We start from the raw sequence: 26,614 nt of genomic DNA on the forward strand, positions 1-26,614 counted from the left end.
ACCTTTAAAAATCATCTAGTCCAGCTCCCCTGCAATGAACAGGTACATAAACAGCTAGACTAGGTTGCCCAGGGCCTGACCCAACCTTGCTCTGAAAGTCTCCAGGGACGGGGCATCCATCACTTCTCTTGGCAATCTGTTTCAGTGCCTCACCACTCTCACTGTAAAAGACTTTTTCCTTATATCCAACCTAAATCTAAGCTGGAAGCCATTTCTCCTTGTTCTGTCACCACAGACTCTGCTGAAGAATCTGTCCCCTTCTTTCATGTAGCTCCCCTCAGATACTGAAAAGTCGCTACCAGCGAGACTTCTTTTCTCCAGGCTGAACAGCCCCAGCTCTCACAGCCTGTCCTTGTAGAGAGGTGTTCCATCCCTTTGATCATTTTTGTGGTCCTCCTCCAGATGCATTCCAACAGGTCTATGTCCCTCCCATACCTGTAGTACTTCAGACATGCCCTAGTGGGGCAGAATCACCTCCCTTGACCTGCTGGCCATGCTTCTTTTGATGCAGACTAGGATATGGTAGGCTTTCTGTGCTGTGAGGGCACATTGCCTTCTCATGTCCAGCTTGCCATCCACCGGTACCCCAGGTCTCTTTTGACAGGGCTGTGCTCAATCCTTTTATCCCTCAGTTTGTACTGGTAGTGGGGGTTGCCTTGACCCAGTATTTGGACTTGTTGAACCTCACGAGGCTCACCTGGGCCCACTACTCAAGCCTGTCTAGGTCCCTCAGGATGGCATCTCATTCCTCGTGTGTGTCAACTGCACCACACAGATTCCTTGAAGATCTGCCAGCTCTGCTCTGCACCCTTGCCCATGAGGACATCTTCCCAGGGTGCTCCGTTTACAGACTCCCTGAAGAGCTGTTAGTTAGCTTTCCTAAAATTTAGCATCCTAATTTTACTCTTTGCCTGTTTCAAATCCTTCCAGAGCATGAACTCAACCATAGCATCGTCACCACAGCCCAGGCAGCTTCCCATCCCACTGTCACCAATCACCATTTGCATTGGTGAGCAACAGTATTGCATCCTCCCTGTTGGGGCCATCTATTACTTGACTCAAGAAATTATCCCCTGTGCACTCCAGGAGCCTCCTGGACTGCCAACAGTTTGCCATGCTACTTTTACAGCAGATGTCTGGGTGGCTGAAGTCCCCCAGTGGGATGAACATTTGCGATCGCAATGCCTCCTGTAACTGGACGTAGACCATTAGATGAAGCTGTCACAGCCAGACTCAAAACAAGAGGGAGATCTTCACACAGTGGGAAGCAATGGACTTCTTGCCAAAGGGACTGGAGGTACAAGAAGTCTGCATGGACTCAAAAAAGAGTCTATACAAATACTGTTAAGAGAGATCTTGAGAAGAGAGGAGAGGAGAGGAGAGGAGAGGAGAGGAGAGGAGAGGAGAGGAGAGGAGAGGAGAGGAGAGGAGAGGAGAGGAGAGGAGAGGAGAGGAGAGGAGAGGAGAGGAGAGGAGAGGAGAGGAGAGGAGAGGAGAGGAGAGGAGAGGAGAGGAGAGGAGAGGAGAGGAGAGGAGAGGAGAGGAGAGGAGAGGAGGGCTGATCAGCCTGTGCTGTAGAGCTGAAAGCTACAGTGGATGGCTGAGAGTGCACAGCCAAGGGGAAATGGTAAATGATAAGATCCTAAACCAGAGCTTCTGTTTTTGAGCCCGAATGCCTGAGAGCAGCAGCTGACGCCAACTTAAAGTAAAATGCCCACAAACTGAAGCCTCTGAGAAACAGAATAGTTGGTTAACTATTCCTTAGAGCAATCAAAGATTTTGTTCTCCAATAGTTGCATAACTTAACCAATAATGAAGTTTTACGTACATGAATGTTATGCAACAATTCTGCACAATTTTCTGCTGATCTCTCTACAGATAAAAGCTTCATGTGACTTGGCTCAGACAGAATACATCGCTCTAGTCAGGCAAGGCACTCACAAACCGTTCAGTGAAAGCATTTCTTTAGCGATAAGGTTCAAAACTGCAGTTCAAGACATATAGACTTTGCTGGATGTAGGATGTGTTGTAAAGGAACTCAATTTATAACATTAACAGCACAAACCTGATGGTTTATGAGGAACCATTCCAAGCAGAGGTATATTTACAGTTGGATCAGCCATGATGCCTTTATCCAAAGAGCGCAAGGACAGGAATTCGTAGAAGTACTCAGCCTGTGACAAAATATATCAGAAATTGCTATGTATTTTAATTGCATTCATGTAAGCAAACTATTTAGCATCAGCTACAGCAAAAAAAATACTGCTTTTTATTATGCCATTCACTTTATTTCCATTATTTCCATTACTTCCCTGATCACTTACTTACCTAAGCATAATTTGGGGATAATTTCTTCTTACTTCAGGAATTGCATGTGACCACACAGTAAACAGCATACTTGTATAAGAGGAAGGAAAAAAACCACATATACAGTGAACTGAGATTACATAGAGAATATGTTTTTTACAGCCTGCACTTTTTATCTGACCACGAAAAAAGAATTATGAACAGTGGACTAATTCTTATAGCTGCTTTTCTGGGCAGAACTGACTGGTGAGCCTGGAAAATTTGCCTGCACCATGAACACACCTTAAAGGACATGTCCTCAAGCATGAAGCAACCGTGGTGTGAGAATATCCAAACTTGCCTGTTGAGGATCTGCACAGCACAGTGCATTGCCCTGGGGGGACCGTCGGTGCCGAGCGATGAATGCAGTGTTACAGGAGTGCCGTGCTGGGACACATACACTGCTTACAGCTACAACACTGCCTGGTTCAGCCTCAGCTCATTGAGTTGTTCCAAGGGTGGAGCTGAGAGCTCTCCTACAGAGCAGGCTGTGTGTCACTCAGTATTAAACCTGACGTACGTGATTTCTTTTGGCTATCCCCAAAAGTTGTTGGCATGATTGAAAGCTACTTCCTACCACCTTCATATTACTGCCTATATGCACCTGTGCAATTGAACAAATTGTAGCCCTTCCTGCTTCGTTCCATGGGAGCCCAGCCTCTCTGCTGAGTCACCTGCTCAGCCTTTCTTCATATTTGATGCAAAGTGGGAAGCCTGTTTCTAATGCCATGTGCCTGCAGCATACACAGATGCACACACCATGTACATCTGAGATACATGCACCTCAGCAAGCCACTGCTGTTAATGGACATGGGCACTCCTAAGGTACAGCTGCAGGTGCACTGAGCAAGTGGAAATGAGCCCTTTGCCTAAAGTCTGGCTTCTCATTTACCCTGAAACTTGGAAAGGATTACAGGTAATTTTATCTGCTGCTCTCAGAAAAGCAGTTGAGGCCTTAGCATGTGCACAGGTAACAATCTATTTTCATACAGCAACTCATTGACAGTGTATAGTACTGTTAAGCCTGCTTTTTAGCTTGGACTGTGAAGAGAGATAAAAGCTAAAGTTTTACGAGAACTTTGAGCCAATGAATGGCAGTCAGTTCATGTCTGTGAGATGGCAGTCAATGTCCTTAGCTAGAAGATTGTCATTTTTCTCTCATAAACAGCTTTTCTGTCTTACTGGCATGAGACCAGTGAACAGCCACAGAGATGATTAAGAGACTGGAGCACCTGACGTATGGAAGAGGCTGAGAGATCTGGGACCTTTCAGCCTGGGGAGGAGAAAGATCAGATGCATCAGGTGGATCTTATCCATCCATAGTAGTACAGATGGAAGCAGGTTCTTAGTGGTGCTCAGTGATGGGACAGGAGGCAATGGGGTCATCTGAACATCAGGAAACACTTTGTGTTACTACAGGGTAGTTGAACAATGTCATGTGTTTCTCAGAGAGGCTGCAGAGACTCTGTCGGTGGAGAAATCTGAAACCCAACTGATATGGTCCTGGGCATCCTGCTCTAGGTGGCGTGAGCAAGAGGACAGGCTGCTTGATCTCAAGATCTCCTCATTTCAGATCAGCCTCGGCCTTTCTGTGATTCTGTACTACCTTGAGCAGAAGCTCTAACAGCATGTGAGAGACCAGGGCCCTATAGCTCCTGGTGCTACCAGCAAAGCTTTCCAAAAATAGATAGAAAGGTTGTTGGGGAATTCCTCATCAGCCCTGGCAGCACATGCACTTACCCTGTGGAGACAGCAAAATGACCCCAGTGTGTGGGGGCTGTGCTCTGCCCAAAGGTTACTACATAGGCATGGAAGCCCCAGAGGAGACCTCACCAAACAACAGCAGGGAAGGAAGCCGTGGAAGTTGTTGAGGGTGGCTTAAACACATTAAACATATGTGGGAGGGAGACGGGACATGGAGAGAAGCAGTAAAATAGGAGATGAAAATTGAAGTCTGGGGCAATATTCAAAAGGCTGCTTTTAATTAAAGAATTTTTTTTTCCAATACAATACACCATGCCAAAATATGAAAACAAGCCATAAAGTCTTAGATTGTGAACATTTTTGTTTTCAAATAAAACTTTGGTTCAGAAAAATAATTATATGTCTCCACACATCTATAGAATACTACAGTGACTGAGTCAATGCTGCACTGTCTGTTTCTCATTGGTTAGCTTTGATGTTTGGTTGTATCTAAACCAGGTCATAATTGGCTGGGATATTAAAACATTATGTTCTTACTATTCTAGTAAACAACAACTGGTAACTAAACCAAATAGCTCCGTTCCCATATTTCCACTCTAGCCAGGCTGCTGTAGCAGGTCAGTTTGTGAGCCAAAGCCCTGATGTGTACAGAATGGACTGGAATTTTATTTTCTGTAATTAAATGATGCCTAAGGACAAAGACAAAAAGAAAGTTAGGTGTGGGAAAGGCAACCAATTGTGCCATGAGTCACAACCATTACTGCCTTTCAAGGAAGGAATTCTTTTAACCAGGACAGAGGTGCAGCAGAGATTAACGCCCAAGGCAGGAGGTAGATTCTGCTCACACATTAAAAAGATGGGAAGAGATGTTGCACAAGCAATAGGCTTCTCAGGAGGAGAACCAGTCTGAATGAGGGAAAGATACCTGCTCTCACCCTTTCTGTGCATCTGCTTAGTTTACGAAAACTGACCTTCTTAACATGATGTTATCAAAAAAATGATGGAACGCTGCACATAGACCCAACTAGCATGATTATGAAGTTACGAAACCATGTGCTACAGAGTGCATTTGCAAATCACATCTGCTGGACTACTTTGTTCAAATTTTAACTTAAAAAATGCCCCACAAAATCAGTCTAGAGAGGCTGCACAGTGAAGGAGAGTAGTTCAGCTCCTCAAACCTGTCAATCCGAGGTTTGTCTGCCATAAATCCTACCAGTTTTGAAGCAATCTGTCTTGACACAATCTCCATATCCAGTCTCCAGTATTGTCCTGGTGTAATTTGAGTTGATTGCCAATTAACTTGCATTAATCAGCATGACTGAAAAGCAAACAACACATCCTCAGTAAATATTTACCATGCTTCAGCCTAGCATGAAATTTAATCATGATGTTTAATTGAAGAGATAGGCCTGTGCAATTAAAATCTGGACATTTGGGTATTGTATAGTGACTGCCACGATTCATACTGTAAGTGGTCATTGTGAGTGACCTGGTAGTGCAAACAAAACTTCTTTGGATACTGCTGAGAGATAATGGGAAAAAAAAACCACAATCTAGAATCCATTTTCCTTCATAGAGACATTCTCGAGACTTTGTGTCTGAAGCCAGTCTATGTACTGTCTGGCATTCGAGGGACAAAATCTGGTTCTGAGGCTAAATCTTAAAGAAACGCTGTTATAAGAGGTGATGGAAGGAATTGGGTTTGCAATGAAGTGTTTGACATGAGTGGGAAAGATTTTGGTTTTGACTTGACTTCAGCACTCACCCAAGGAAGAATATTCCTTCCCTGTGTGCCAATGCTTTGTATGGGACCCTTAGAAAGGGAGGGAGATGCTCTGCAGAGCCCACGTGCGCCGTCTGGTGACTTGGTGCCTCCAGAAGCAGGAGCCCCACACGGCCACCCCACAACCACTCCCCACGTGGGCAAAACCCTCAGCAAAGGGATGAAATTTCATTTTAGGCAAATAATTCCAAGGTCAGGATTAACTTTTATGGACTTTCAGTGGACGCTTTCTATAAATCAGAGGAATCTAAGAGGTTATAAAAATAACGAAGCCCTCTAACAAGTACTGTAGTGAACATCTGTCGGCAGTTTGGTTTTACACTTTAAATTCCTACAGAACTCCTTTCTTCAGGGCAAGATCTACTGCATTATAATTTTCTCATCACTAAATGCCACGTTGTGCCTACTTTGTTTTTGTTTCATATTTAATCAAAGCATTTGCAGGAATGTGCTTTATGTTTTCTTCATTTTACATGAAAGTTGGAGGTTTGGAAGTAGTGGTTGTACATTAAAGGGAAGCAGAGCAGCTTAAACTGCCGTATGTCACAGCTCAAGAGCCTAATGAAATCTGCAGCCTTTCTAACAAGAAAATAGAAGGTGTGTTAGCTTTGCAAGTAGAGGTAAGAAATGAACCATACTTCCTTCTCATTATTTTAAAGAGATTGTTGCTGGCATTCCATTCTGCTGTCAATTAAATTGCAAACATACCCTAACGCCTATTTTCTTCATTTAAGAAAAGAAACTCATCAAAAAAGTTCCTTCTTATCCCAGATCCATAGATATTTCTGGCTATGCGCATCTTAGAAGATTCTAGCATGCATTATACATAGCAGATGCTCACAGCTGCACGTCATATATATAAAATAGCAAAGTGAGGCAATGTATATGTTTGCTAGGTGTTTACAGCATGGACCATTGCATCTCCAAGATAGTAACTGCATTAGGTCAGAGAAGTGCGTCTTCTGTGTTCCAAGATGAAACACGAAGCAAATGAAACAAATTTCAGCAGAGGAGAGGCTCTAGCTGTACTGTGCATATGGGGCAATTGAAGGCTTTGGCCACAGTTATGAGTATGTCAGCAGCACATTTTGTTATTGCAGTGCAGTCTAGACATTGCTGTAATGAACAACATAATGACCCTCCTTAGACAGCAAATAAACTGTCTGCCTACAAGGTTTTGTTTTTCTTCCAGAGAAGGCAGCTTGGCCTTACCTGCTACATTGTCCCCTCCTGGAATGTGGAACAGAAGCAGTAGAATTAACAAAATGAGAGATGCACACAAAAAGGAAAAAATAGAGATATTTTTGTTTTTCTAAGAAGTACCCGAGTTAGAATTCAACGAAATATCTCAAAGAAAAGTACAGTATGTTACAGTGTTAATTACACACTGATGTACTGAAATGTACAGCTTTGCAGAGTCTATCTATGTCTTTATTCATGTTGAGAAAACAGGAGAGAACTGAGGGAAGTCCGTGCATGGGGACAAAGACTTTTTTAACAGTGGAGCGAACCCCTACATGCAACTTCCAACAGTAATCACTTGTGGTTGTAGTGGTTCTCATAAGAAGAACGGTACAAAAGTGATGGAGACACCATCCCTGAAGGTGTTTAAGGAAAGGGTAGATGTAGTACTTAGGGACACGGTTTAGTGGTCAATACTGGTGGTAGGTAGGCAGTTAGACTAGATGATCTTAGAGGTCTTTTCCAACCTCTATTATACTATGATTCTAAAACCTCTCCCATTTTGTCTGTGGAATATTTAACTGGTGCTTAACGTCTTCTGTGGCACATCATTGTGGATGGCAGATCAGACCCTTGAACAGAATGATTTAGAAACCTGGAAAATAAATGTTACCTGATCATAACCAAAAGGAGCTCCAAATTTTGGAAGATGATGTCATGGGGTTCCAAGAATACTCTGCACAAAAGAGATGGACAGAAATCTTTGCAGAACATATTAGCCATTCCTCCAAAAAATGAGGCAAGAATTTCTTCAAAGTGAAGTAATATGAAGCTTGGTGAGGCCGCAAAGTAACAGATTTAGATTATGTTTAGCAATTAAGCTTCTGGCAGTTGCCTAGTCTTTGGATGATATGGAAAACGGGAAAGTACTTGGTCATTTTGAGCTGATACTTCCTCTTGTTGAACTTTGAGCTCTGGAAGTTCTCTAGCATGTGAAGAGCTCATTGAAAACCCGCCTGAGACTGGAATTTGATTTGGCAGAAAGGGTGGGGTTCTAGAGGGACACCAGTGAAAAACGAAAACCTGAATACCTCAGGAGGGTATTAACTCTGAAACTCATCTTCACATGCAGCAAAAGCAGGCTGCCTGAGACACGTTGCCAAAGAAATGCCAACTACTCCCATCACAGAATCATAGAATAAGGATATCCTGAGTTGAAGGGCCCCACAAGGATCACTGAGTCCAACTCCAGGACCACCCAACACTCAAATCATATTTCTGTCTGTTAATCCATTGCTAGTCGGATAATGAAATATAGCATTGGTGCAGGTTGGAGTCAACCCATTGATGCAGGAACAACATGGGGCTGAGGCTCAGAGTGCAGGGTCATGCTCCCAAGGGCTGGCATCGCAGAAAGCAGCACAAGGACAAGTAGATTCAGTTCCAAACAATTCTCAGGTAAGCACGAGTACGCTGCTGCAAAGGCAGGTAGAATGCAGTTCTTAAAAAACAAAGTCAGATGAACAGCGTGAACCAGGCTGGAATGCATACATATGCCCTTCAAATTGTTTTCTACCGTATCTTATGGATGAAAATAAGATAGCTCTTCAGTGGAGGAGAGAAGCAAGCAGCACACCGAAAGAAATAGTACTTAGAGCTCAGATTTAAAAACCAGAAGATGCATAACCCTACATTGCCTTCAAATATTTGAGGACACACATTGCTCCAGAATCCAGAGAAATAGTAAAAATTCTTCTGATGAAAAGTTATTTCTTGTTTTGACATAAGAAGGGCTAATTCATTCTTGAGTCATCAGGCAAAAGATCAGTCCTGTCCCCAGAAGGGATTTTATGATCAGAGATGTTCAAAATGCAAATTTCCTAGAGCCAATGAAAAAGGGGGAAATTAGGAAATTATTACTGCTCCTTAGAGGGAAAAAAAAAGCATATATATATATATACACATACACTTTGTATATGTACATATATATTTATATATATGTACACACTATCTAATCACATTAGATCCTAACAAAACAACACTGTACAGTTCTGCTGTCTAAACCTGTAACACATCTGCACAGCTCTATCTATACTGAGAATTAACTGTAAGGTTATTTTCTTCCCCTCACAGCTTGAAAGATAAATGAGAACCTGGGCTGGCTGGTCCTGGGGCTGCATTTCTACATAGATTACAGACGGTTTGCAGTTTCAGGCTCTAGATAGATTCATTTGTAACTAATAAATCAGCCTCATTCCTTTCAGATAATGTAAAATAAATTTCAATAAAACCTCTACAATTAGGGAAACGATTGCACTAAGTATTTAGACTAGTTTTGACGGAGATCTGAGCAAATGTTACGTTTAATTAAACAGAATCTTTTCTAAAAGCACAAATGTAAACCTTAGAGATGGGGGCTCACCCGATGTGATGAGAGAAAGTTCACAGTCGGAGAATAGGCTAATCCGCCCCTTGCACAGTGGTAAACATGGATAATGCACACAGATTCATTCTGGCCAGGCTTCAAACTCCCAACCCTTTGTTCTTAAGCCTCCCAGGACAGCTTTGAAGTGGAGGATAAAGCTCCTCTAGCACACCATTACCAACGAACAATCTTCTGATTATGATCTCATGAAAGTGTAATCAATAACTTACACAAGTTAAAAGCGTGGCAAACAGCAAAGGTCACGTAATTGGACCTTTATTGAGTCCATGTGTTTCAGTCTTGGCTTTAACTGGCACTCCTGTATCATAAGTATCTCTCTCTAAAACATAAGCAATGATCTGTCTTGAAAATTATGAAATCTCACAGCAGCTTCTGTCAGACTGGAGTCCTTCCAGGGTCTCTGAGGGTGATGCTTCCACATGCATGTGTCTCAGAGAAACGAAGCTTGCAGCACCTCTGGAGGTGAGGCTTTGTTTGTTGACTGCTCTGTAGATCGTGGCCTTTGCTTGTGTTCCAAGCAAAGTGTGTAAAAGTTAGGGTGAATGGGTTTTGAAAAAAAAACAGCTCTTTTCAGACTGGTTGTTAGAAATACTTCCCTGACTCTCCTCTTTTAATGTCTTCAGCACAGGTTTTAAACGCCTCTTTGAGAATATTCATTTTACTCTTATTTTATAAGCTGCCATTCACCAAAGGAATTTCTAGATACTACCATGAAAGAACTAAATTCATTATTTAAATGGAACCTTTGATCAATACATGAAAAACAAACAAATGAAATCCCGTGTGTGTTTCACAGAATCATAGAATGGCTTGGGTTGGAAGGGACACCAAGGATCATCAAGCTCCAACCGCCCTGCCACAGGCAGGGCCACCCACCTCCACATTTAATATTAGACCAGGCTGCCCAGGGCCCCATCTGACCTGGTCTTAAACATCTCCAGGGATGGTGCACAACCCCTCTGGGCAGCCTGTGCCAGCACCTCACCTCTCTCCTTCACCATCTGTGAAGAATTTTCCCCTGTTGTCCATTTGCTGTGTACCTGAGATGACACTGACTTGCTTATTGAGATAAGACCTCAGTCTGTGGACATATATTGGTGTAATATTTCCAGGTACCACACTGGCTCCCATATAGTTACAGCCTCTATAATCACTCTTGGAGTTCATCAATGCAAGATGAGCTTGCCTTCACCATAAAGCAGGGAAGTATTGCCTTACCCCAGTTTCTGGTCAGGAGCTGAAGAGTTTCTGCAAACAACCTTTCTGTCTTTACAACTATTGCATAGGCAGAGTCTGTACAGCTCCTGGCTGCAGGCAGGGCTGCCAGGATCAGGGCAGTCCTTCACTTCAGGAGTCGGATAAAAACTGGAAGGTGTGATATCAGTCAGGATAAAGTTGAGCTCCCAGACAAACCCTTCACATAAACTTGAGGGAACAAACCCTACCCCAAAGCACATGCAGTACATTTTGTGAAAGCAACATCCTGCTAGGTGTTTTCACTCCGAATGGCGTGACCTATAAAAGCAGCATAAATCCTGACAGCGAGGGCCAGCAGCTGGGAGCTCACTGCAAGAATGCTTTGCAGAGGCCCTAGCCCTGTTTTTTGTTAGAGGAAAAGCTAGTAGGACAGTTCAGCTGAAAAACCAAAGGGAATTTGGTGACAGCAGAAATCTGCACTTTGCTTTGAGGTAATTCCCTGCATCTGGGATTAAAGGATTAAATTCCCTGAGATTGAGAGCTGCGGCTCATTCCTTGGCACACAGCTATGGTGAATCTGGTCTGCTGCTGCAGGCTGAGGCAAACTGTCCTTTCTGTCACTCAGTAAGTCCCTGATATGCTGACAGTCCATCAGCTCTGCCATAGTCAGAGGCTGTTGGAGGCTCTCCAGATTGCCCCATACAGCCTTTATTGACTGAATAAAGTGGGCGGCTCTGGGCTGAGTGTGGTCCAAGTGCTTTCAGGAACACCAGGGTAGAGCAATGTGCTGCAAACAGTGTTGAGCTGTGAGGTCTGCTCTCCAAATCTGTACTGTGTTGCTGTGGCCCTGTCCTCCTCACATATGACTGTGGGCTGAGCTGCCCAAGATGGACAAGGTGACAATCAATCACTTCTTTTTGTAGGGTTAGTCTTCAGCCAGACCAACTTCCTGAGTGGCCACATCTGTGCTGGCATGAGAAGGAATGAGATGGCATGGGGTGGGATTAGATGGGATGGGATGGGATGGGATAGCATGGGATGGCATGGGAAAAAATACTGGATGGTGTCAGCTGATGGCCTGGCTGAAACCACAGTGGAACCACGCTGGAAGGGAGGCAAAGTGTTCCCTTATCAAATGTTCTTATCGTAACCTCAGATTTCATTATCCTAGAAAGGGGGAGAAACAAAGCTGAGAACCACCAGCTGGAAGGTTTCTCCAATCCAGTGCTGAAATCAACAGAACGTGCCCCCAGAGAAGACACGCACATTCCCAGCAGTACTATAGGCACAATGAAAACATGAATAACCCATGCATACAATTCTGCCCTCAGAATTATGAACTTGTTGCTGTTCATTGAGGTTGTACACTGGGAACAGTTTGAGTTGACTCACGTTTGTCATACTTCTTAAGGCAGTGCTTATTAACAGAGTTCTTTGGAGCGGCAGCACTGAGATGCTCCCAGAATGGGGTCTGGGAGCTGTACTCTGGGTGGAACACAGCATACCCCTCAGCAAAGTGACAAACAGACTGGGTAGTTGGAGAACAGAGCAGACAAGTGTGCCGGACTAGGTGATCATGAGGATATGTCAGCTGCCAGGTGTGCTGAACCAGAAGGCTTTTGTGATGGCGCAGGCTGTGACCTCCCTCGGCCGAAGATGATGCTGCGTCTGCACAGAGCCTCGGGCGGTGCGCGCAGCATAGGGGCTCCCTCATGCGGATCTGCCGGCAAAGGCTGGGCAGCCTTTGGAAATGCGGCTCATTCCGTCAGCCAGGGACATCAGGATGCCGATACACAGCAAGGCGTGCAGCTGCGAACTGTACAGTCCAGGACACGCAGGGGTCTGGGGGAAATATGTTTGCCCATGAAGGCCAAATGCCTTAATTTAAGAGCTTGTTGCTGTACCTTTCAGCTGTGCCTAGCATATGAGTTAGACGTGGCAGAAAGGGGAATGCCACAGCTTGCTGACCACAAGAGTCATTAGAAAGGTTTTTAGGGAACTGTATATGGAAGAAAACTCTCGAGCCCAAACCACACTGATGATATGCAAATACCCATCCTCATTTCCAAAGGCAGATTTTTAAATTATATTACAATCATAGAATCACAGAATGGCCTGGGTTGAAAAGGACCACAGTGATCATGGAGTTTCAACCCCCCTGCTATGTGCAGGGTCGCCAACCACCAGACCAGGCTGCCCAGAGCCACATCCAGCCTGGCCTTGAATGCCTCCAGGGATGGGGTGTCCACAACCTCCTTGGGCAACCTGTTCCAGTGCATCACGACCCTCTGTGTGAAAAACTTCCCAATATCTAACCTAAACCTCCTCTATCTCAGTTTAAAACCATTCCCCCTTGTCCTGTCACTATAAACCCTGGTAAACAATCATTCCCCTTAGGCTATTATGCTTTAAAAGACAACACATGAACAATGCACTTCAACAAGAAGGTACATTTTCCATGTTATACTGAAAGACGTGTTTAGTTAATGCCTAGGTTTTCAATGGGTGGTTTGTACACACTTTAATCCAAGGCTTTCTCCTTTTACAGAGGAATGTCTTCAAATATTTTCTATGCACTGAGTGTGTCAGTAGCTCATCTTGTGCTTACCAGAAAAGTCACTTGGACTTTACCATAGGAACTAATGTAGGCACACCATTACTGGATCTTTCTGGCTTATCTTTGAGTCTGTAATCAGACATGAAAGCAAGCTTCACCTAAACACCTCTTTGCTGCTTGACTATTGCCAATGTGTCCTAACATTTGCATGGAAGGGTAATGGTTGTCCCTTTCTTTCTATCATTCACAAAACTCAGTTTCTGCTTCCCACTGCTCATGAGCCTGCTGGCCTGGGGATGTGCCTGGGTATACCCTGCTGCCTGCTCTAAGCCAAGAAGGAAAGAAAGACCTTTCTGCAGTTACTGTGTCCTGGTGGACAGCAACAAGGAACAATTAAAAAGCCAGAAACAGAAATTTCTCTTGCAGTTGTTGGGGATGAGGAGAGGTAGGGAAACAGATTTCATGAGAACCTGCAGAGCTTCACGCTCTATGCCTCCAAGTAACTGTGCGCTCAGCCAGCAAACTCTAGGATTCCTTCATCTTGTTAAATATTTCCCCATTAACCTAACTGAACGAACTTATACTAATTAATTATGCTTTACAGGATGAGAAAACCTTATTTTTGGATGAATAAAGCTCTTATGTAAACAAGTTAAATACCTAAGTAAATGTTTTAAACATTGCAACTCCACTGTGAGGTCTCAATTCCTCTACGAACAAATCACAGCAACGGCAGCAGCATGGCACCAACTACACAAACGATGAAGCTCACCTGACTGCAAATCTTTGGCAGCACAGTTTAAAAGGGCCCTTTAAGTAAGGAGGATATTTGCATTGGCATGACCCCATCCTGAGCTCTTATCAGTGGGCAGAATAATGTGCAGATTTTGTCCCATTACAAGAAGGCTGTCGTTGCATTGAGTAAAAGAGCAAAGCTGTGGTGGCTCCTGATGGGCCTCTGGTTTCTGCCTGAAGAGGGACAGTGTGAGCATCTCCACCCATACCCACTGCCAGCACATCACAGCTCTGACTGGATGGGAGCAATGCGCTGGGTCATAGCAATGCGTTAGGCCATACACTTTCAGCTGTACCCCCTTGTCAATACAGAAATCTCATTTGGTCTACTCAATCTGAATAGATTTTCTAGTGCTGAGATGAAAGGAAAGAGAAAAAAAGAACACACAAAATAAGTAAATAAATAAAACAACCAAGGTAATGATCAATATGTCCAGCTAAGTGAAGTATTTCCTAGCACTCAGTGTGGCTGTGTATGTCATCTCTTGCTTGTGACTACACGCCCAGATATGTGCATTTTGCCTCTCCCTCCTCTGGGATAGTTCCCAGAGGTCTGTTGTCCCTGAAGACAGAGGTCCCTGCCTTGAATCTCTCAGGCATGGAGCTGTTGGCAGCTACTCAGTGTATGTGTGACTTCATAGGGAAAAAATAAATTTGGTTCAACCTGCTCGCTCCACGGACTCTGTTTCAACAGTTCAATTTATTTCCCAGAACTTCTGCAAGAAAGAGAACTGGCTAAGGCTCAAACCTGGAAAAATGAAAGCAGTGTTTTACTGAAGTTTAAAGGAACAGACTGAAGGTAGTACTTGTGCTGAAGCTGCTCGGTGGAGGTGATTATTTGCCTATGTGGTTTTTAGTCTCAAATTCCTATTGACTATATCAATATTCACACATTTACAAGTTCAGAGTGAGTAAATAATATTTTGGTAGAACCTATCTCCCCCTGCTCATCAAAAGGTTGTGATCTCACCATGCCTTCCTCATGCTCTTAGGAAAAAACAACATTCATAATGGCAGCACCGAAAGCCCTGAACTGGTTCTGGTGGCCAGGATGGCCCAAGGCCTGCTGCCTTTCCCCAGCAGGCATTGCTGCAAGGGCTACCTCTGCTGCTCTGCTACTGGGTTCTTTGCTTGGGCGCCCGGAGCTGGTGACAGATCCTCTCATTAGTGGGCTGCTGTTTGGGGAATTTGTTTTCCCTGGTGCTGGGTGAAAACCTGCGGCTGAGAGATCGCCAGGTTTGATGTCAGGCATATTTATTTCTCTTAGTATCAGTTGGGTTTTGCTAGCTGTTTACCCAGGCTAAGGGGTAACTTCAGAGGATCTGTGGGACCAGTTCTGAAAACAGTGTTTGGTCTCTAAGTTATTGATGGAAGTAGTTGGCAGTGATGGCAGCAAGTGCTGGAGCAGCTGGAAGGTAACTGCCCACTTCTCCTTGTATGGCCAAAGAAGCGGGATTCCATCGGCTGGTTACAAAACAAAGCACACTTTCATACATAGATGGAAAAAAAAAAAAATCAGGGTTTTTCTTGTTTGGTTGAAACAAATCCATCTCAAATCTCTGTAAGCCTTTACTAAGGCATTTCTATCCCACAAGTTTCTCTTCTCCAAGGCAGACAGACTTGTCAGGCCAACTCCTCAGCATTTCTGTGCAGCTGACTGGTCTCCTATGGGTGGACTTTAAATGAGCAAATACTATGGTGAATTTCAGGTGCCGTAGATCTATAAAGACTTCTCAGCACCACCATACAACAGGATTACTTCTTTGCTTCATTTATAATACTTCTTCTGAGGCAGACTTTGGTTTGCTGCTTTGCTGCGACAGTACAAGCCAGTCTTGGATTTGTGATAGAGCCCACCTTGTTTTGTGTTAACGATGAGAGGAGAGAAGTTTAGCTTGACTTTAAGAAGGCTTTCAACACAGTTTCTACCAAAGTGCTCACAGAAAAAGTAAGAAAGGGGAACTGATGGTAAGTGGATGGTAAGGGGGGCTGCTCCTTGCCTGGATTTTAATGGGCTGTGATCAACAGCATAAAGTCCAACTGGAGACCAGTCAGTAGTGGTGTACCTCAGAGGTTCACACCAGGTTTCACACTATTTAGCATCTTCATTAATAATCAGGATGTTGTGACAGAGTACATCCTCGGCAAGTCTGAAGATGATACATAACCAGGAGGATACTCTGGAGGATCATGTTCCATCCAGAGAGACCTCACCAGGATGCAGAAATGGGCTGACAGGAACCCTGTGAAGTTCATCCAGGGAAAGTACAAATCCCTGCATGAGAGGAGGAACAACCTCATGCATCATGAGCCAGCAGTGTGCTCCGGTGGCCAAGAAGGCCAGTGGCATCCCTGCTTGTATCAGGAATGCTGTGGTGAGCAGGACTAGGGAAGTCATCCTGCCTCTGTACTCGGCACTGGTGAGGCCTCACCTTGAGTACTGTGTTCAGTTTTGGGCACCTCAGTAGAGAAGGGACACGGAGGTGCTGGAGCAGGTCCAAAGAAGGGCAACGAGGCTTGTGAAGGGCTTGGAGAATCTGCCCTACGAGGAGAGACTGAAGGAACTGGGGTTATTTAGTCTGGGGAAAAGGAGGTCTGAGGGGAGACCTTATTGATCTTCCAATGTCTGAAAGGTGCTTACAGTGAGAGCGGGGCTGGGCTATTCTCACTGCTGACAGGTGACAGGACAAGGGGAAATAGCCTCAAGTTGTGCCAGGTTGTTAAATTTAGGTTGGATATCAGGAACCACTTCTTTACAGAAAGGGTGATTAAGCACTGGAATAGGCTCCCCAGGGAGGTGATTGAGTCACCATCCCTGGATGTGTTTAAAAACCATTTGGATGTGGTACTCAGGGACAGTATTTAGCAGAGGGTTGTTAGAGTTAGGGTAGTATGGTTGAGTTGTGGTTGGACTCAATGATCTTTAAGGTCTTTTCCAACCTGAGCAATTCTGTGATTCTATGATCAGTATGCACTGGGGGCTCCCCAGCTACAAAACAGATGGTAGAAAATGAGATGGGGGTGCTGATGGACACGAAGACAACGGTGAGCCAGCAACATATCTGTGTGGCAAAGAAGGCCAACACCTCCTGGGCTGCATGAGGAAGAACACTGCCAGCAAGTTGGGGGGTGATTCTTCTCTGTTCAGTCTTGATGAGACACTCCTGGAGCTCTGGGTCCAGGTTTGGGCTATCCAGTAAAAGAGAGGCATGGATGTACTGGAGGGACTCCAGCGAAGGGGCACAAAGGAATAGATGCCTGACAGAATTTTGAAGGCACATCTGTTTTTGTCTATTTTAACTCTTTCTTCCATAAAGCAAGTGTAAAGAAAGAGGTTAATCTTCTGCAGGTTCTTCTACAATCTAATGGGTCTCATTAGAGCTCTGTAGGGCCAGTGTCACAGCCAGAGGCCCCACAGGACTGCCAGCTCACACAGACCAGCTGCCAGGATGCCACCCATGGGGAAAATGCCTCTGACCTCAATGCATGCGTGCTCCCTGGACTGCTCTGCACAATTGGCTCAGCTCAAATTGTCACAGATAGACCAGATGCTTTTTGGGCATGGGTCTGAACAATATTTTATATGAGAAGAGCCAGTCTTTCATTACATTATCACATGTATTTTGTTGTAATTGCAGTTTATTATAATCAAGATCTCAAAATGTCAGTCTCCATCAACCAAACAGCAGGGAAAAAAATGTTAAGTTAACCACACATTCAGCAGCTTTTCCAAAATATGATTGATTTTGTGTTTCTTCAACTACCTTTCAATTAAAAAAAAAAAAAAAAGCCATTTACATAACAGAAAACACCAATAAAACTATCTTCTCATATCCCCAGACAGCTACTGAACTTTGTACACATCATTCACTGCAAAGAACACTGTATGTTTTGTTATGGAAAGAATAAGGATTTCAATGCAGCTGACATTGCTGTTGTTCTTCACTGTGCATTTTGGGTGATTGCATTTTCCACTACGTTTGGGTTCCATTATGATGCAGTAAGGAGTTTGCCCACAAATAAACAGTTACAGTTCCCTGAACCTTAAAAGGGAAACAAACAAAGAACTAAACAGAAAACCAATATGGTTTAACAGCAAAATAAAAAATAAACAAAGTAGCGTGTTTTAGAAAGTGGATGAAAATGAAAAATGAAAAAAAAAAGGAGATAAAGAACAAACAAACCTTGGTAAGCTAAATGTAAAGCTGCAATAAGAAAAATCAAATAATGATTTGTGATAGATTTTCTTGAAAGCTGTCAAAACATTAGTACATTTTTCATCAAATTCTTCAGAGCAGACAGCTGGCAAGTCAATGGGGCTAACAAATGAAGAAGGTGCAAAGGAAAACCCGTAGAAAAAGACAGGAAAGCACACACACACAAAAAAAGCTGAATAAATGTTTTGCATATATATTTATGAATGAAAAGCATGGCAAATTGCTACACCAGAGCTTTGCTTTATGAAGCTTAAGAAGATGTTTCAACGTGGCAAGAGTCGTGCCAATTTCTGCATAATGCTCCAGTGAGGACTTGGAAAGCTAAGTCTGAAATCTCTCCTGGAGGAAAGCAAACACAGAGCTAAACACAACATCCATGGAAGACACGGCAAAGCATTTTCAGGGACCCGTCAGAGCACACCAAGTAGATAGAGATGACCTGGTTGATACTGCCTAGCTGAGTTTCTTAAGATCTTTTGACAGTCTCAGACCAAAGCCCCCAAAAGGTGTTATAGGATAACAAGTACCTCTGGTAAGTTTGTAACTGGTGATAGCTGACCAGTTCTAGAAACGGTCCTTGAGTTATCAGCTCCTGTACCGAAAAGAGTTGACCAAGGCATCTCCAAGAGAGCTGCACTGTTCAAAATACTGATAACAATTGTAGAAGAGGGGATTTATAATGAGTTGGCCAAGTTTCCTAATATTAGGCAGCTCACAGCTAAAGCTGTCTGTGAAGAGGTTATTATGATATCCAATGGCAGGTTGGTAGGATCATAGGTGAGAATCAGTGTTGATAAACAAGCAGTGACACACAGAGGGAAAAAAAAATGTGAAACATAATAAGGTATTTTAAATCAACCATTAGTATTATCCAGGAAGGAACGCCCTGATGATTATAGCTGGCTCCTTGACAAGATCAGCCTAGTGATCAGTATGGTCAAAAGGGGAAATGGACTATGAGCATCTTTTAGGAATGCTCTAGATAACAAAATGGAAAACATTTTTATGCCTTTACAAGCCTAATGGGCTCGCAGCTTGAATACTGAGTTTAAGTTTGGATTGACCCGCAGGATATTGACTAGCTTTGGACATCCACTTCCCAAACCCCAACCTTTTACAAATTAACTTAGTCATCCTGTTGTGGATAACATCCACCCCACATTGTGTTCATTCCATGAGACTACGATGAATGAATGACCCAGGAGAGAGCAATATCAGCCAGAAAATACAAGGAAGCTGATCCCAATGTTGCCTTTGTGGTATCACTTTATGAGAAATGTTCAAATTGTCTAAAAACCAGAATGCTTCGTTAAAAACAAGTATGCACAACGTAAGAGATGACTCCTTGGGTGGATCAGAAAACACAGTTCCTGAAAAACTGTTAGCAATGTGGGGAGACAAAGCTGAACCTCTTCACAGCATAGAGCCTTGAAGCTTGGGGTGCCCTGTTAGTTCCAGTGCCTTTCAACTGTTGTGTTGTGCGGTGCAACAACTACTGTAAAAGTAGTGAAAATGTTTTATTTCTTAAGCTTTTTTTTTGGTTAAAAATATATGAGAACATTTATAGAAAGGACAAACAATGAAAATCTTGAAGAATGGTTTATTTAACGCAGCTTTAGACTGCTGTGTAAAGGGAATAATTGTGTAGTTTACACATATACCACATAAATTACTATGGAAACCAGATGTCACTTACACGACAAGGTGCCTTGTAACTCATCTCTGCTGAGCAATAAATTCCCCTTTTACTTCTTGGCAAAACTCTGAGAAACGTTCCTGCTGTTTTCTATCAGCAGATACAACAGATGGCTGGCACATGCCTGCTTTGCTAAGTGAAGTGGGATCTCTACAGCATTACTTTGATCCCCGGTGGCATGTCTACAACACTGAGATGCAAAATGCCGCAGCTGAACAGGATCTCAATATTAAAGGTTTGGAGCAGCGCGCTCAATACGTGAGCCCCCTGTCTGAAAATCATGCTCACAGTGTGTAAACATCTTCACATTCCACATTGGAATTTTGGTACAGAGGTCAGAAAACAAAGTATTTCCTCTGTTTGGTGACATGAAACCGCAGTGAAGGTACTACTGTAAGTCCCGGGAGCGCAGGTTTACGCGATCGCCTTGACCCAATTTCCAGAACAGCCCTACTTTTATTAGGAAAATAAATGAATTGAGAGTATTACACATTTTCTAAGCTGAAAAGGATCACTGGAATCAGTGGGTATGAATAAGATTTTTATGCAGAGTTTGGCAGTCACTCTGAAAAAAGCTTCCTTTGAAGAAATGTATGTTTTGAAATCCACCATTCTTTGTTTTCTTTTCGTTTACCAAGCAAACAATAACATCTGAAGGAAGCAAGGTTTTGTAACACCGCTGCCTTAAAATCTGTGGTTTATTAGCTTTTCTTAGGACAGGGAAACAAAACTCTTGGCATCGTTGGGGTTCCATTTGATCTTCATGGTCAGGCTGTGCCTGAGTAAAACAAGGTAATTTCAGAAATGTCATGGACCTGTTTGGAATTGATGGTCGCATTGCTAAGACCAACCCTAGCCTTCAAGAGCTGGAATTACCTAACTTCCCTGAGCTCCACTTCAAAATACAGAAAGGATGCTGAAGAACATATTCATAGAATCATAGAATCATAGAACCATAGAATCATAGAATCACAGGATGGCCTGGGTTGAAAAGGACCACAATGACCATCGAGTTTCAACCCCCCTGCTATGTGCAGGGTCGCCATCCACCAGACCAGGCTGCCCAGAGCCACATCCAGCCTGGCCTTGAATGCCTCCAGGGATGGGGCGTCCACAACCTCCTTGGGCAACCTGTTCCAGTGCGTCACCACACTGTGTGAAAAACTTCCTCCTAATATCTAACCTAAATCTCCTTTGTCATAGTTTAAAACCATTCCCCCTTGTCCTATCACTGTCCACTCTTGCAAACAGACATTCCTCTTCCCGTTTATATGCTCCCTTCAAGTACTGGAAGGCCACAATGAGGTCTCCCCGGAGATAATGATGGTATCTATTCTCTCTTCCCAAGAGGTGGGCATCTTTTCACTTTGCTCATTGCTGTCAATAACTTTTTGCTCAAAAGTGACCCAGCCTTTTCCACAGGGACAGGTCCCCCTTATCTCTTGATGTCTGTACTTTGTTGGCCAGAGGTGCACACAGACCTCACCCACACTGAAGGCATTCCTCCGGCACCCAACCCCTTGTGCACACACACACACCTCCTCTCTGAGGGCAGGACCACTCTTTTCCCACCACAAGAAGCATGCATCCAGCACCACACAGCTCACATGTGAAAACATAAAGTACGTAAGGAGGTAATGAACCCATTCTATGGTACCCTTGGCTTCTCATAACCTGCAGCTTATCTTGACTTCACCAGAAAAAGCAGAGATTCAGCATCTGGAGACACTTACATTTTGCTTGTTGGTTGGCTTATTTCTCCCTAACATCTCCTAATATTTAATTAGGACTAATGAACTAAGGACTGAAAGCAACTGATTATTTACTTTGATAAATGTTTTCTAATGAAAACAGCTTTAACTCTTTATAATACACACTTTTTTTTTTCACTTCAGTGTACAGAATACAGCACTAATCCAGCCCTGAACGTGTTACATTCAACATATGTTTCTGAACTGGAATATGGACATATACAGCAGTGCAAGACAGAGGAGTACTGTCACTCTCTGGGTTGGATTATTTACCAACCTACAATTTACATCACTATTTACCCCAAGAGCAGGAAGGTGCAACCTGCCCACGGGACATTTACACCTGCTTTGCACAAATGCAGGCAGGGACATGAGGTAGGAGGGGCTCAGCCCCATACAGCTGGAGCAGCCACTGCTGGCTGTGACCCACCTGCCATTGTTGGTATCAGGGCTGGGAACTGGGTCATGGCATAGACATAATTGCCTTTTTTCTTCACTGTGAGGGCAGTGAGGCGCTGGCACAGGCTGTCCAGAGTAGCTGTGAATGCCCCATCCCTGGAGGTGTTTAAGGCTGGGTTGGATGGGGCCCCGGGCAGCCTGAGCTGGTGGGTGGCAACACTGACCATGGCAGGGGGTTGGAACTGGGTGGGCTTTAAGGTCCTGTCTGACCAAAGCCATTCTGTGATTCCTGTATGCACTCAGAAGTCAGATATCTGCAGACCTAAAAGGGCTCTGGCCATCGATAGAGGACATAGCATATACAAGGGCTGCTCTGAAAGAAAGGCCTCCTGTTTTGTTATGTTGGCCCACTACATCAGAGGTGGATGTTGGTGGTACGGCAGTAGAGGCTGAACCTTCCCACCAATATCCCATTCCATGTTGTTGCTGTGTGACAGACGGCAGCAGAGGGGCACTCTGACACAATGGCGTCTGACATGGAAATGTGGATGAAGCAAAGGGGTGTCACTGAATTCTTCCATGCAGAAAAAAATGGCACCCACTGACATTCATCGACACTCGCTGTACATTCATGGAGACCAAACAGTGGATGTGAGCACAGTGAGGTGGTGGGTGATGCGTTCCAGCAGTGACTACAGCCACAGTGGAGCACATCTGCTGGTGCCGATTTTTATGAGCACGGCATGCAGCCTCTTGCTAATCTCTGTCAAAAATGCACAGCTAATGGTGGTGAGTGTGTTGAAAAACAATGCTCTGAAGCTGACAATTTGCTCTATCAAATAGTGTTATTGCGCTCTTTGTAACTGTTGTAGTTTCCATGCAAATAAATAGGAGGCATTACCTTTGGAGTGAACTACTGCTGCCAGCCCCAAAAGCTTTGGAGCCCTAAAGAGTCAAATCTCCCGTGGGATACAGCACTGAGAGGTCAGCAGGACACAATACACGACTCTCAGTAGAAGGGGTTTCAGTTTTACCAAATAGAAGACAACCGTATGCCAGGTAATGGCTGCTTTACAGGAAGCAGTGTGGTACTTTGATACCTTGTATACCTTCATTCTGTCAAAGACTACTTCTGTTTTTGCTTTTTCTTTCCCTTCCTGCCTTCTCCTCGTTGTCTTCTCCTTCTCCCATCCATTCCCAGACCCCGGACAGAAGCGTTCCACCAGAGTAAAGGTGGCACTTTCCTGAATGCTGGGGACCATCTGAGTGCCTTTATATTTAAAAACTAAACCACACTGAAATAAAAGCTGTTAGCACCTACATTTTTTTCTCTTTACGAAATACTGGAAATTCTGGAGAAATGATATTCTTTTTGCCGCAAGGAATTGCTATCCTGTTCTACTTGCAACACTGCTGTGGGCACTTCCCAACTAAGATGCACAGAACTGGTATGTTGATGACTGTTTTTGCCCTATGAGCTGCAAAAACACTCATGTTTTCTTTTGTCCCTTCTCATCATGTACAGGCTCAGGTGGCTTAGGGGCAATGATGATCTGCTTTCCACAGAGGATCAGGAGAACTGCAGGTAACAGGCAACTGTGCTTGAATGTCTCTAAAAGACTGCAAAATCCAACAGGTTTGTGCTGCCAAAAAGTAGGTGTTTTGTCTGGGATGTGAAGTCCGTCCCTTTCTAACCCAACTCCTCAAACACTCGCAGGCTGAGCTCCTTCTCTAGCTCAGTCTGAAATCCTGTTCTTCACCTGTAGAGGTGTTTAAATACCCACAGCCATAGGACCAGAGTGCCAAAGTTTGCAGTGAGTATACCCACAGATGGACTTATAAAAATGGGATTATAAACTCTGCAACACAAAGTCTCCCAATTTTAACACTTCTTAGATCCATAAGTATCCACAAGACATCATGCTGTTGTAGGAATGGAGTTGTCAGTGATGTTACTTTAACCACGTACATGTTTACTTGCTAACTACCTGTGGTCTCCCGTGAATGCCTTAATTCAGCAAAGGAGGACTGGTTGATCAGCTTTGCCACAGCTCGGAGAGGTTTCTCCCCATGGGCTGCAGAAGGAGAACACATCTCTGTGCTGTCTCTCAGCCCACGACCCTTCACAGTGAGGGCAGTGCTGTATCTCTCCCTTCCGAGCTGTCTGCAGGCGACCCAATGGGGAAGTGTGTGGGGAGGGAGAGGAGGGATGGTGGCAGCCTCACATCTCAACCTCCTTCCCCAAAAAGAGGTATTTTTCTCGTGGCTGATAGAGAAACGGGGAGGGAAGCATCATCCTGAAACTCACAGATTATTTCTGTGCTGTAAATCTCAGACCCTGGGGTGCAAAATAGCTCTTTCTGCAGAGCCAGACGGAGCTCCTACAGCTCCGGGCAATTCCCTCAGCTCAGTGATGCCACTCCGTGCTTCCCTCCTTCTCTGTAATATGGGGTGAAGCGCTTCCAGAACCGCCAGCCAAATCCCAAGGGCTTCACACAACACGGCAGAGCCACGCAGGTCCGTCACCAGGAAGGGTGCTTTCACACAGCCAGAAACACAGCCACGGTGGTGAAGGTGCCGTGGGCTGAATCACACACTCGGGTGTCACCGACTGACTGAAGATGCACCCAGTTTCATCTTTACCCAGCTCTAATACGTGGTATGTAATAAAATATCAGCGTTCAGCCTTATAAAAACGAATCGTTACCCACGTACCCATGCTAACCTAGGCTCACGTTCCAGCTTTACGCGAAGGCTCCAGCAGCCCAACTACCTGCGTGTGCTCACGCAAACACATTGCGCGCTCCTCTCTGTTTCAACAAAAGAATCCGCACGGAGATGGGTGGCTCTGACCGCACGATTTCGCGATGCAAACCGGCAGAGAGAGGGCTGGTACCTCTACTTACCGGCACCCCCGGCTCGGTGCGCACCGTGAGCGAGCGGAGAGCGGCGGACGGCCCGCGCTGAGCGCCCGCACGCCGACGGAAGGTGCCCACAGCCGCCCCGCCGGTACGGCCGCTCCGGGGCCGTCCCCGCCTCTCAGCGCCCCGTCGGGCCGCACCGCCCGACCCCGGGCTCTTCGCTGGAGATGCCCCCGCCCGCACCTACCCGTCCCGTAGCTTGCCAGCTGAAGTTCATGGCGTGGATGCCGACGGGGATGGCCGGCATCCTCTGCTGAGCTTTCCTGAAGTCGTGAGTGAACGGGGCCATCTTCCCCTCGGACACGATCAGGATGTCCTCCTCGAAGCCTGCGGAGGGCAGAGGGTGCGATGCGCGGTGCCGCACGGCTGCGGGAGCCCCACCACTCTCCTTCTCTCCCTCCCTCCCTCCCTCCCTCCCGCCCGCTTACCGATGAGGACTCGGGCTTGCTGCGCGTCGATCCACAGGTACAGCGTGTCGGGCTGCCGCGCCGCTGCCCGCACCCCGCACAGACTGAGCGCCCCGCACAGCAGCGCCGCACACAGCCGCCCCGCCGCGGCCATACTCCGCGACCGCCGCTGCCGCCCCGCTCCCGGCCCCGGCCTGCGCCGCTCCGCCGCCCTCTGCCGCTGCGCGCCGCCACCCGCGGGCGGGCGGGGACGGGCGGGGCGAGGCGGGGCGGGGACCTCGCCCGCGGGAGCGCTCCTTCTATATTCTTTCCTAAGTAAGCTTTCTGTTTGTTTGGTTGTTTGTTTTTTCTCAAAGCCGAAGCCAACCGGGATGGATGAAGTCTGAATGAACCCCCGACTGTCCCCGCGTGGCGCTCCGGCAGGAGCCGCGCCCGCTCACACGCGTGGAAACGGTGGCCGAGCCCTCACTTCGGTTCTGTTTTCTTTTATTTCAGCCGAGCTGCTAACAACGACTCCCTCAAGGACCCGCGGCTCAGCACACGAGAAACGCACACGTTTCCCCACGGCGTGCACGCATCACAGAACCGCAGAATGGCCCGGGCTGGAAGGGACCTCACGGACCATGAATCTCCAACCCCCCGCCACAGGCAGGGCCACCAACCCCCACATTTAATACTAGACCAGGCAGCCCAGGGCCCCATCCAACCTGGCCTTGAACACCTCCAGGGACGGGGCATCCACAACCTCTCAGGGCAGCCTGCGCCAGCACGCATACAGGGGAACAGAGCACCGCTCCCGATCGCACCACCACTCCCGCACCCCCACCGCCCCGCTCGCCCCAGCGACCGCTCCCGGCTCCCGGCGGCTCCCGGGACGAGGCTGCCCCCTGGCGGCCGCCATCCCCCTCCAGGCCGCTCCTACGCGGCCCCCGCGACGCTCTCGCCGCTGCCCATCGAGCGGCGGCACAGTAACACACTTGGATGAAGCACATTCTCAGCTACAAAACGCTGTTTTTCAACACGGTCGCCACCATTTAGCTGTGCGTTTTCACCGGCGATGAACACGAGCCTGCATGCCGCACTCACAAACATCTGCCCCAAAAGACAGCACACATCACCTTACCCACTGAGGGCTGCATCTCCAACATTGGGAATTCACACGTGGCCACTCCATGGACTGTCGTTTTGACTCAGGCTCGTAGTGGTGACA

At 45.7% G+C, this 26,614-nt stretch overlaps 1 protein-coding gene across 1 annotated transcript in view; it reads right to left on the minus strand.

Moving 5' to 3' along the window:
* Positions 1–25,595, minus strand: part of WIF1 (WNT inhibitory factor 1) — a 41,777-nt gene extending 16,182 nt beyond the window's left edge. The window contains exons 1-3 of the mRNA NM_001199607.3: positions 25,426–25,595; positions 25,185–25,324; positions 2,066–2,174 (exon numbers count right to left, since the gene is read on the minus strand). Of these exons, the coding sequence (NP_001186536.2) occupies positions 2,066–2,174; positions 25,185–25,324; positions 25,426–25,558 (382 nt within the window). The 5' untranslated portion in view covers positions 25,559–25,595. The remainder of the gene's footprint in view (positions 1–2,065; positions 2,175–25,184; positions 25,325–25,425) is intronic.
* Between the last annotated feature and the right edge of the window lie 1,019 nt (positions 25,596–26,614).

This window comes from Gallus gallus, chromosome 1, assembly GCF_016699485.2.
Source record: "Gallus gallus isolate bGalGal1 chromosome 1, bGalGal1.mat.broiler.GRCg7b, whole genome shotgun sequence".
Lineage (NCBI taxonomy): Eukaryota > Metazoa > Chordata > Aves > Galliformes > Phasianidae > Gallus > Gallus gallus.